At 41.3% G+C, this 11,603-nt stretch overlaps 2 protein-coding genes across 2 annotated transcripts; one reads left to right on the top strand and one right to left on the bottom strand.

The window, feature by feature from the left end:
• Positions 1 to 279: 279 nt before the first annotated feature.
• On the top strand, positions 280 to 2,772 carry LOC112139503. The gene is made up of 5 exons (XM_024262320.2): positions 280 to 1,287; positions 1,397 to 2,104; positions 2,201 to 2,323; positions 2,392 to 2,429; positions 2,518 to 2,772. The coding sequence occupies exons 1-5, from the start codon at positions 1,170 to 1,172 to the stop codon at positions 2,641 to 2,643; spliced, it is 1,113 nt and encodes a 370-aa protein (XP_024118088.2). The 5' UTR covers positions 280 to 1,169; the 3' UTR covers positions 2,644 to 2,772.
• Positions 2,773 to 8,182: 5,410 nt separating this feature from the next.
• On the bottom strand, positions 8,183 to 10,086 carry LOC112139502. Its single transcript, XM_024262319.2, has 5 exons — positions 9,744 to 10,086; positions 8,947 to 9,654; positions 8,746 to 8,877; positions 8,638 to 8,675; positions 8,183 to 8,311 (listed from the first exon to the last, which is right to left on the bottom strand). The coding sequence occupies exons 1-5, from the start codon at positions 9,799 to 9,801 to the stop codon at positions 8,183 to 8,185; spliced, it is 1,065 nt and encodes a 354-aa protein (XP_024118087.1). The 5' UTR covers positions 9,802 to 10,086.
• Between the last annotated feature and the right edge of the window lie 1,517 nt (positions 10,087 to 11,603).

Below are 11,603 nucleotides of genomic sequence, written 5' to 3'. Positions count from 1 at the left end.
CTCGGCTGACTTTTACCCAGTCACGTGCGCGATTGCCCTCGGCTCACTTTCCCCCAGTTGCGTGCCCCATTGCCCTCGCCGCACTTCCACGCAGCTGTGTGCACGATTGCCCTTGACACACTTCCCCCCACCGCATGCGCGATTGTCCTCGGATCACTTTCACCCAGCCGCATGCGTGAATTGCCCTTAGCACATTTCCACCATGCCACGTGCGCGTTTGCCCTCAGAGAACTTCCACGTAGCCGTGTGCGCGATTGCCCTCGGTGCACTTCCCCCCGCCGTGTGCGCAATTGTCCTCGGATCACTTCCACCCAGGCGCGTGCGTGAATTGCCCTTAGCACATTTCCACCACGCCGCGTGTGCGATTGTCCTCGCCTCACTTTCACCCAGCCCCGTGCGTGATTGCCCTCGGCACACTACCACCTAGCTGCATGCACACACACACATGCCGAAGTGACCTTTTATGTGCGTCTTGAAGAGAGAAAAGACAGAAGACTAAAGAGAGATGATGAAAAAAAAGCACGACACCCGGGAAGAAGTCAGAAGGGAAAAAGTCATGTCGTCCATAACTGCTGTTACAGTAGAATGGTCTAAGTTGCAGTAAAGTTGTGGTGAAAATAAAAAGTTGCAAGATGTGCAAAAAGTCGCAGGGTTTGCTTAATTTTGCGTTAATATTTGTGATCGCAACATCGCAAAATCCTGGAGGGCGTGATAGAATGTAGCAAATAAAAAAAAAGTCTGCTGAACAGACTAATATATTTACATTTAGAAAACTCTTGAGCACTTTTGGACAAACTCGAATGAATGGTAGCTCAAGCTCCGATAGAATGCTAGTTCATTATTTTAGCTCTGCAGCAGACATGAAAAGGGGATTTTGACTTGACTCGAGAACTGCAGACATCTGTGGGGCAGACACAAAGAGCAAGCGGAAGATCCTGTTGGTGATAGCAAAACCTCAATTTATTAATTGTCCATTTGTGTCCCAACTCCACTGAAAACCCAAATTAATTTTTTATTGAAAAAGAAAAAAAGAAAAAACATAAAAGTTGTCACCTTATCCCAATATTTCTTGAACTAAATTCACTATTTTATTCTAAGCTTCAGTCACTTTGATCATTTCTTCCTGTCATAAGAGGTGGGGAGGTTGTGACATAAATCTGGCCAATCAGATGCCATTTCTTCTCAGCTCAAGAGGAGAAGGAGTCCAACTGTCTGCAATTTCGTGCAAGAACGCAAACATGAAGACATCTGCTGAGTTTGTCTTATTTCTGACAGGTTTGCTCTCAGGTGAGTTCTACTTCTACATCATTTGATAGAAATGTTAGAAGCTTTTCTTCATACTTTGAAAGAAATGTTGGCAATAAACGTTGTTCATTTTTTTTCTGTTTCACTTTAGTTGAAAAGACTCTTCTAACGTCATCCTCATTGGTGAATCAACAGACTGATTTCATATCAGCTCACAAAGGAGGAACTGTGTTTTTACCGTGTTTCTATGAAGCGAATGATCTAATATGGGTGTCCTGGTACAAACTTACTCTGAGACAGAAACCAGAGCTAGTCTGTAAATATTTTAGATACACGAAGGAAACTCGTTTCTACCATGAATACAACGAGAATCCACGCATTATACTGAATACAGAAAATCAAACTCATCACCTCACAATTTTAGATCTACGATATTCAGACTCTGCTATTTACTTCTGTGTAGCAAACTATGGAAGTGAAGTACATTTCAAAGCAGCTGTTACGGTCGATGTTAAAGGATCAGGTTTAACCATCCAGACTTCAGTGGATCAGTCGTCCTCTGAGAACATCCATGCAGGAGACTCTGTGACTCTGAACTGTACAGTACACACTGGGAGCTGTGATGGAGAACACAGAGTTTACTGGTTCAGAGACTCTGGAGACTCTCATCCAGGACTCATTTACACTCATGGAGGCAGGAATGATCAGTGTGAGAGAAACAAGAACACACAAACTCACAGTTGTGTCTACAATCTCCACATGAAGAATCTGAATGAGTCTCACACTGGGATCTACTACTGTGCTGTTGCCTCATGTGGACACATACTGTTTGGAAACGGGACCAAACTGAACCTCACAGGTGAGTTTACCTTGGAAAAATCTAGTTTTTTGATGAAATAATATTTAGATTCATCTAAATTTAAATCTGTTTCTTTTCTGGTCCCTAAACATGCAGTTCCTCTGAACTCTGTGATTTTACACACTTTGGTTGGATTATTGACCATCATGAGCCTCCTTGTTGTTTTTCTGCTTTTTCTTCTGTGGAAGCTCAACAAGAGAAACAACTGCACCTCCACAGGTACATAAACTTATTTCACTGTTCTACAAGTGTGTTCTTGAAGTAAAACTTTTCCGTTTCATAACCAGAGGAAATATCACCCGCTGCCCCCTTAAGAAGCTCAGAGGTGAGACTGAACTCTTTTCAGTTATCATGTTCATCTTTGATTTACACTGAGTTCAAACTGTGGTTCTTTTCTGTCAATTTGGTTTCAGGCTGAGAACAAAGACACAGAAAGTCTCCATTACGCTGCAATAAATGTGAAGAGGTCCAACAGGTCAAGACAGAAGAACGACTCCAACATAGACTGTGTTTATTCCAGTGTGAGACAACAGAACTGAACTTTTAAGTCATTGAAACAATTAAATTGTCCCTTTTTTTTTCTTTTTTACAAATAGTCAACAATATTTCTAACTGTACTTTTTGTTGTTAAAACAGAAACACTCAATGATATGTGTAATTTTGTTTTGTGTGTTAGATATTTTAATTGTTTTTGTATTTTTTATCGTTGTGAGTTTTGCTCATTAATTCAGAAATGATTGGAGAAAACTCTGAGGAATAAATACATATTTCTGAAAATTGAAAGTGGAATAATTCCCTATCCAGATTTGATCCCTCCCTTGCCCTATAGAAGATGGATAGGATCCAGTAACCCCATGGACCTGAACTGATATAATTGGGTTTCCATAAAGATTTTTTTTTTCAAATTATTACTTTCGATGCTCTAATTTTGAACTGGTGTGTATGTCTGTGAAATGATATTCATTTTGATGCGTCAAGAACATGTGACAGGGATTTTGTGATTGTTCCTTTACTTCTTGTTTTCTATTTGAAAGTTACAACCTGCATGTTTGTCTTTAAATTGTTTTAGATATGTGTCTGGTGGTGGAAATGTGGTGTTAAGAACACGACAAATGATGACTGGGTTTTTTCAAAGATTTATTTGTAAAACGGAAAAGTAGAAAGGCACTGCCGGATATTGGTGTGATTGGGGACCAGAGCTCGGAGAACACCCCTGTGCCAGAGACGCTGTCAGGTGTGTCGCCACCAAGAGTGAGCGGAGAAGGTGATGTGTTTTTAGAAAAATAAATGAATGCTTGTAACAAATGACAAACCCCACCCATGTCTTCTTGGAGGAATCATGAGACGTAGTTGTCAATTGAAAGTCGTAGGAGTTAGTAGGAGGTACAAACCTCAACCAGAACGTTTACAAGAATTAGCCTCCCCATTGTCGTCCTCAGGAAGTGAGGGGCTGCATTGAAAATGTTACACCGCTTCACACTGACATGTCCAGGAAGCAGCAGATGAGATGCTTTCTGCTCTGACAGCATGATAGACAGACTGTAAAGTTAAACCCCCCATTAGCTGTTCTCCATTTTTGACCCATCCCCTGGGGGAGCGGTGAGCTGTAGACACATATTTCAGAACCTATTTGGTGGTTTAACACCCAATCCAACCCCTTAATGCTGAATGTCAAGCAGAGAGGCACTGGGTCCTGTTTTTTGAGTCTTTGGTATGACTTGGCCTGGATTTGAACTCACAACTATGCGATCGCAGGGCAGACACTCTACCACAATGCCACTGAGCTGGAGCTAAACTAGAATAGAGTTCAAAGTCTCTGGAACCACCTTCTCCAATGTTGCATCAGTACAGAGACACCCACAAATCCTCTCAGCCACAGGGTAAGGCTTGATAGAATGGTGAGACAATGAGTGGTCTGTAAGGGAGCAATAGATTTGAAATGACCTGTTTAGGGCTAAGAGAAGTCTGGCAAAGTCAACAGTGGAGCAGCCTTCAAGTATAATTTTAAAGAGCTGAATGATTTTTCAGCTTCCGCTGTTAGCATGATGCGTTCATGACCATCGTCATTGGCGGTAAATCAGAGATCCAAACGGAGCCTCAACTCTCGAGGACAGAAGATTGAAATGTTTACAGTAAGAAGTCCATTGAAACATCCATCTTACTGAATAGCTTTTGGGGTCAAGGGGTTGTCTCTTTTTGATGGATTTTGGAGTTTTTTGAGTGGCTGCAATCCCCTCATTAGTCAGACATCTAGATTTGTGGAAGATGGTATGTCTCAAAAATGAGACCTCAGTTTGAGAAAACTGCATTGGAGCTCTACTGGTTTTAATACAGTTTTTCTCAAATGCTAAAACACAAAAGTCAGCCCTGTAAACCAAGGGACCAGTCGTCTAAACACATTTACTAAATCTAACTCTCATTTTCCACTATCATGAACACATTTCCCATGAAGACACGACTCAGAAAACACAATCCTTTGTTCTCATAAATCTAAACACATTATTTTCTTGCCAAAACCCAAGAGAACTCTTCTCAAATGAAAGCTCACGTGATGCAAAATGCTTACCACAGTCAGCAAGACTTGAACACAATGAACACGCCTGACGTCATCCATTACACACAACGACTCAAAATTGAAGACCCCTTTTGGTAATGCTGTGACCACATGTATAAAAGGAAGTTCAGAGTGCACAGTTTATTGAAGATTCTAAAAATGGATGAAGGCAGAGTCAGGGGAAGAAGAATTTGAGTCCGAGCAGGAAGATGAGCCGGCCATGGAAGAAGAGGAGCAGGCCATCGAGGAAAGGGAGTTCAAGTCAGAGGGGGAAGAGGAGGAGGTCGTCGAGGATAGGGAGTTCAAGTCAGAGGGGGAAGAGGAGGAGGCCACCAAGGGAGAAGAGAAGGTGCAGGAGGGAGAGGAGGAGGTCCAGGATGGAGAGCAAGACAACCATAATGGATGAGATGCGAGCAACAGTCATTGACCATGTCATTAGTCATGGCATGACAATGGCTGAAGCTGGGCTAAGAGTCCCTCCAAACCTGAGTAGGTTCACGTGGCCAGCATTATCAGAGCATTCAGACAACATAGCAGGTATTGTACTCTTGCTTTCTTTGTCGCAATACAATTTACAAACATGTGAAAGTAGTCTACTGACCACAAATCTTTTTTTCTTTAGAGTTTAAAGAATGCCACATAGAGGTGGGAGGACTGCCATATTTACAGTGGCACAAGAAACCTTCATTGCGGATATGATTCGTGAGAACCATCTCATCACATTTCAGGAGATCAGAAGCAAAGTCATTGCCGATGATTTCCACTTTGAGAACATTGATGAGGTCAGGTTGGCCACAATAGACAGAGTTCTTCGGCGCCAACGGATGCAGATGAAGCACGTATATAGGGTTCCTTCTGAGCAAAACAAAGATCTACATTACAAGTATGTGCAAGTAAGTATACATCCATGTTTACAAAACAGTTAGTGGACATATTGTGTTTCTCAGTGGGCTACATTACTTCTGAACAATACTGTGATACCTGATTGACTGTTGTTCATCACACTTGTGCACTTTCATGTTTTCACAGAGGATACTACAGTTTGATGCGATGGCTAGACCTCAAGAGTACCTCTTTCTAGATGGGACTGGTTTCAACCTGCACAAACGAAGGCAAAGTGGTCGTAACATCATTAGCAAAAGAGGGGTAATATTACTCTTTGTGCGGCCATGGGAACAGAGGGGCTTGTCCACCAGCATGCTGTCCTCGGGTCCTACAACACTGAACATCTCCTCAACTTTTTCAGCCCGCACCGTGATATGTGCGTGTGTGTTTGTGTGTGTGGCTATAAAAAAACTTCATACTTCCATGTTTTCAAAAGTAATGTTGTGTGCCACAGATTCTGCATTGAGTCGTATTACAGCAGTGTACATGCAGTATTTTCTATAGATTTATATTCTTATAAAACAAATCTAAATATCTAATCCTCTGCAGAGACCTACTGTAAGAAGATCTGTTACTGTAAAGTTTTGAAAAACATGCATTGGCAGTTATGAAGCAAAGAACCTTCTCACAAATTGAGCTTTGTGTTTTCAATTGTTTTGATAAAGTGTGTAATCATGAGTGTAGTGTTTACAGTTTTGAAAGCTATGAGTTGCTCTTTTGGTGTGTAAGTTTGAGTTTTGAAATTGGAAGGTGAGTTTGTGTCTATGTAGCTCTAGAAAAGGGTGTTGTGTTTAGACATTAGGGAACTTGGAGGAAACATTTGTGAAATATGTTTTAGCATTTGAGAAAAACTCCAATAAATATGCTACAAAGATGTAACTGTGTCCCTGAAAGTTATAATAGTTACAGATTCAATTGTCATATTTCATTCCATACCATTTTCCTTTTATGAATACTGCATCAAGACAATTCCCTTAAGAAATTAGACCTAGATTCCAACTCATCAGCTGACACAAGGTGAGTCACGTACATTGTACTACAGGGTTGTTGGGTTGTATAGAGGAGGTACTGCATCTTAAGAAGAGCATATGATTTTGATATGTGTGAAAAATGCATCAAGAAGTACTTGTAAGCAGGTACCGAGGGAGGTTGGTGACATTGAGTCTGAGTGGACCATGTTCTCCACCTTCATTGTCTATGCTGCTTTCTGGAGCTGTGGCCGCAAGGTCCCTAGTGCCTGTCGTGGCGGCCTGTCTGGACACCGGAAGTACAGAATGCCGTCAAGCTGAAGAAAGAGTGCTATCAGGCCTGGCTGGCTTGTGGGACCCCAGAGACAGTGTGAGGTCACCCAAAGAGAGCAGAGTCGCTTCTCCTTCACATCCAGAGGAGCCAGTTGAGGTGGCTCGGGCATCTGGTCCAGATGCCTCCTGGACACCTCCCTGGAGAGGTGTTCCGGGCATGTCCCACTGGGCGGAGGCCCCGGGGAAGACCTAGAACACCCTGGAGAGATTATGTCTCTCGGCTGGCCTGGGAACACCTTGGGGTCCCCCCAGAGGAGCTGGAGGAAGTGGCTGTGGAGAGGGAAGGCTGGGCATCTTTGCTTAGACTGCTGCCCCCGCGACACGGTCCCGAATGAGTGGAAGAAGATGAACTTGTAAGGTTAATATGAGTGATGCTGTCATACGGAATCCTTTAAGCAGCTCTCCAGTCAGCTGCGCATACTGGCTCTGTACTGACCATGCGGAAATACTGCACGCACTGGGTGTGTGTGTGACATATAAGAACACATAAGATGCCCGTAGAATAGCCACACAAGATACATCATCTGCATGCAAGTGACATCCAAGGAGCTCATACCTTTCACTTGAACAGCACTAATGGGATCCTTGTACAGTCCGCTGTGATTGGGGAGGTCCTGTTGTGATTCCAGCATCGGGTGCAGCAAAGAGCAATTTGGGCATCAGAGACAACCTTTGGGGTGGCATGATGTGAAGGGAAATGCAAAGATTTTCTTACAGAGATGCAGATCTTTCAGTCAGTAAAGCATGTCTGTGAGTGAATAAAATTCAGGAGAATGGTTTGGTGCCAGAAAGGGCTTCTCATAAAAAAGTTTAAATCCTGAAAAAAAACATTGAACCATAACCGAAGAAACTAGGTATCATTTCATTAATGCAAAGTGTGAGGCAGCGCTGCTCTTTGTGGTGGCTATATGCATGGCAGTCCTCTGCCACCTCATGCGACAGCGCTATGGACAACAAGTTAGGCGGATTAGTCCTTATACAAGGGCTTCTGCTAATAATGAATGACAATAAACACAATTTTCATTATGTTGTTATTCATTAAAAAAATTCTGAATTCAGTCAAAAACAAACCAGAACACTGTAAAACAAATTTTGCTGAATTAACATAAAGACTGTGTTCAGTATTACTCTTTATAAGAAACAAAAACCTATGCAGTCATTTTCACACACATCATTCTCATATGAGAACAAGAGTCTCTAGATTTTATAAGGGCAAAGGATAAAACACAAAAATATACAAATTCTGAAGATTACATTTCAAATATTAGGATGCGTATTAATAAAAAGCATGCCAAAAGTACAAAATTTTTGTAGAATAAAACTTATTGTGAAATAGGATCAGTTCTGTTGTCTCACACTCGCATAAACACAGTCTGTGTTGGAGCCGTTCTTCTGACTTCTTGATCTGTTGGACCTCTTCACATTTATAGCAGCATAATGGAGACTTTCTGTGTCTTTGTTCTCAGCCTGAAACCAAATTACAAGAAAAGAATCACGATGTGAACTTTGTGTAAATCCAACATTAACATGAAAACTAGGGATGTAACGATTCAGTCAAGCAACAATTTGATTCAACTCACAGTTTGAAAGACACCATTTTCGACATTTTCCCTTTTTATTTTCTCAACACAACGAATTAAAGGTATGCGTCAATACAAATAAACAATTATATATAATTTTTAAATGATCAAAAATCCTTAGATAATCTGTGCACGTTCGAGTTTGAATTGTTTTTTTATTATCAATTCATACAGAATCGTTACATCCTTAATGTTAACTGAAGAGAGTCTCACCTCTGAGCTTCTTAAGGGGGCAGCAGGTGATCTTTCTTCTGGTTATTAAACACAAACAAGTTTTACTTGAAGAACACATTGATTGAACAGTGAAAGAAGCTTGTGTACCTGTGGAGGTGCAGTTGTTTCTCTTGTTGATCTTCCACAGAAGAAAAACCATAAAAACAACGAGGACGCTCATGATGGTCAATAATCCAACCAAAGTGTGAAGAATCACAGAGTTCATTGGAGCTGCAGAGTCTGGCAGAGAAAAAAGGATTCAACTTTAAATTTATCTGAATATTGTTTTGACCATAAAGGTAAACTTACCTGTGAGGCTCAGTTTGGTCCCATTTCCAAACAGTATGTGTCCACATGAGACAACAGCACAGTAGTAGATCCCAGAATGAGACTCAGTCAGGTTCTTCATGTGCAGCTCATAGACACAACTGTGTGTTTGTGTGTTCTTCTTTCTCTCACACTGATCCTTCCTGCCTCCATGAGTGTAAATGAGTCCTGGATGAGAGTCTTCAGAGTCTTTGAACCAGTAAACTCTGTGTTCTCCATCACAGCTCCCAGTGTGTACTGTACAGTTCAGAGTCACAGAGTCTCCTGCATGGATGTTCTCAGAGGACGACTGATCCACTGAAGTCTGGATGGTTAAACCTGATCCTTGAACATCAACTGTAAGAACTGCCGAGAAATTCATGTATGTTTGATAACCAGCAATACAGAAGTAAGTAGCTGAGTCTGATAGTTTCAGATTTGAAATTGTCAAATTATTACTGGGGTCTGATGATTTCAAAGTAAAGCGTGATTTGTTCTTATAATTATTGTAATACAATACTTCTGTTTTGTATTTACTGTAAAGACAGATAGGGTTTGGTTTTTGTCCCAGAATATGTTTGTACCATAAAATATATTGTAAAAAAATTCCATCATAGAAACACGGTAAAGTTACAATCCCTCCAACTTGAGCTGAGATAAAAACACTTTCTCGAAGATCAGATGAAGAGGATTCCAGAGGAGGGCTCATTGCTGAAAAGAAAAATTAAATATAAAACTTAGGTTTCAATATCTTTTCTCTCACAAAATGTATGTTTTAAAAATTAAATATCATGACTCACCAGTGTTCCTTGAAAGCAAACATGTCAGGAGGAAGACAACTCGAGCAGGTGTTACCATGTTTGGATTCTGGCGCAGAATGACAAAAAGCTTGAGTCTTTGTCTACTTTAAAGAGGAGAGACTGTCTCTGATTGGTCCGTCTGAAGTCACGCACCTTCCCTTCTTAGAAAATATGATCACATGTTCACACACACAAACCATCTCAAGATTTTATCAAGACAAGGTCAATGCAGGGATGGAAAGAAAGATGAGGAACTTTAAGTTTGAAATTAAGAATTAGAAAATAAAGTTTAATTATATAAGCTCTGGTTTTCTAATTTTTATTTTGTGTTTTTTGTAAAAAAAAAAAATGTAATTTTTTCCTCAGCATCACTGATTATAAAAGGAAAAATGACTCCAAGCGTTAGGGGGTTGAGCCAAATGGGTACTGCAGGTTTCTGGGTCTTAAAGAATCCTCATGATGATTCTGCCTTGGATTCCTGATTCCTAAAGCCTTTAATTTTCTATCATCTGCCTTCACCATCAGCCTCTTGAGTAGCCCTGCATATTTTTGCCAGATTTCCTCATTTATCTGACAGTTTGTTGTTCTTAGTTAACATCAAAGCCACCTCACAGGTTCATCTCAAGTTTTTGAGTAGTCTACCCATTTCAGTCAATGACCTCTTGGACAACATCCAATGTGTCACAGGCGAAGTATTCTGTCACAGAACAGGCAGACAGCTGGTTCCACGTGCAGCAGGTTTATTATAGGAGCTAAAAGTCCACAAAGCTAAAGCAGGGTCAGACAGGCAGAGGTCATACACGAGCAGGGGATCATCCGAGGAGAAAGAGAGAGTAGTCAGAGTCCAGGCGTGGTTCAGGGCAGGCGGCAGGCAATCAGAGGGTCAGAGACGGAAGATCAGGTCCAGGTATAAACGCTCGATACTACTGTCAGGGATGGTGGTGGAGGACCCAAATGCAGGAGACTGGACATGGTGGCAGAAACTCAAAGATTTACTTAAAAACTCAAAACATGACAAAACCAGGAGAAACCAAACCAGTGACATAACAGAACGTAAATGAGCAGATGACCTGACAATGAGAAACTGAAAACCAGACACTTAAATCAGTGTTTCCCAACCCTGGTCCTTAAGGCACACTGTCCGGCCTTTTTTTGATCCAACCTTGCTCAAACACACCTGCCTTTGATGACCGTCATTGTCAGGCTTCTGCTGAGCCCGATGATGAGGTGAATCAGGTGTGCATAAGCAGGGTAACATGGAAATCATGCAGGACAGTGTGCCCCAAGGACCAGGGTTGGGAAACACTGACTTAAATACACTGAGGTTGATTAACTAAATGAAGACAGCTGTGGATGGTTAACCTGAATGTGGTGAGACTGACAGGGGAAACAGAACATGACAAAACCAAAGCACTGAATCATGACACAATGGATCCCAGATCTCGCCACACTGAATAATGACCTTGTTTAATGTTTTAATTGGAATGCCATTGAATCCATGTTCATCTTCCGCTTGGCTCTCGACTTTTAAAGTCCCACTCCAATTTTTAAAAAAGTGTTTCTCGTAATTTAACATGTACGGATGGAATTTTTCCGATGATGGAGGGCATATATATAAAGGAAATCCATCTTAAAATTGCATTTCTGAGTATTTTTGTTTAAATTCTTGTGAATTAGGAGCAGACAAAGAAAAATGCTGTTGAACAAAGCTTGAAGCAGTGATGTAGGTGCTACAGTCGGTTGGTCACAAGCTCCCTACTCCTCTCCATTCCGATCCATCCATTCAGAGACCAATATTTTGTATTCGTTTTTATCATCTGAGCTTGAATGTGGCTTAAAATTGTATGCCTGGATAGCGCC

The sequence above is a fragment of the Oryzias melastigma genome, unplaced genomic scaffold (assembly GCF_002922805.2).
Source record: "Oryzias melastigma strain HK-1 unplaced genomic scaffold, ASM292280v2 sc00231, whole genome shotgun sequence".
NCBI lineage: Eukaryota > Metazoa > Chordata > Actinopteri > Beloniformes > Adrianichthyidae > Oryzias > Oryzias melastigma.
This window is presented reverse-complemented; position numbering and strand designations above follow the sequence as displayed.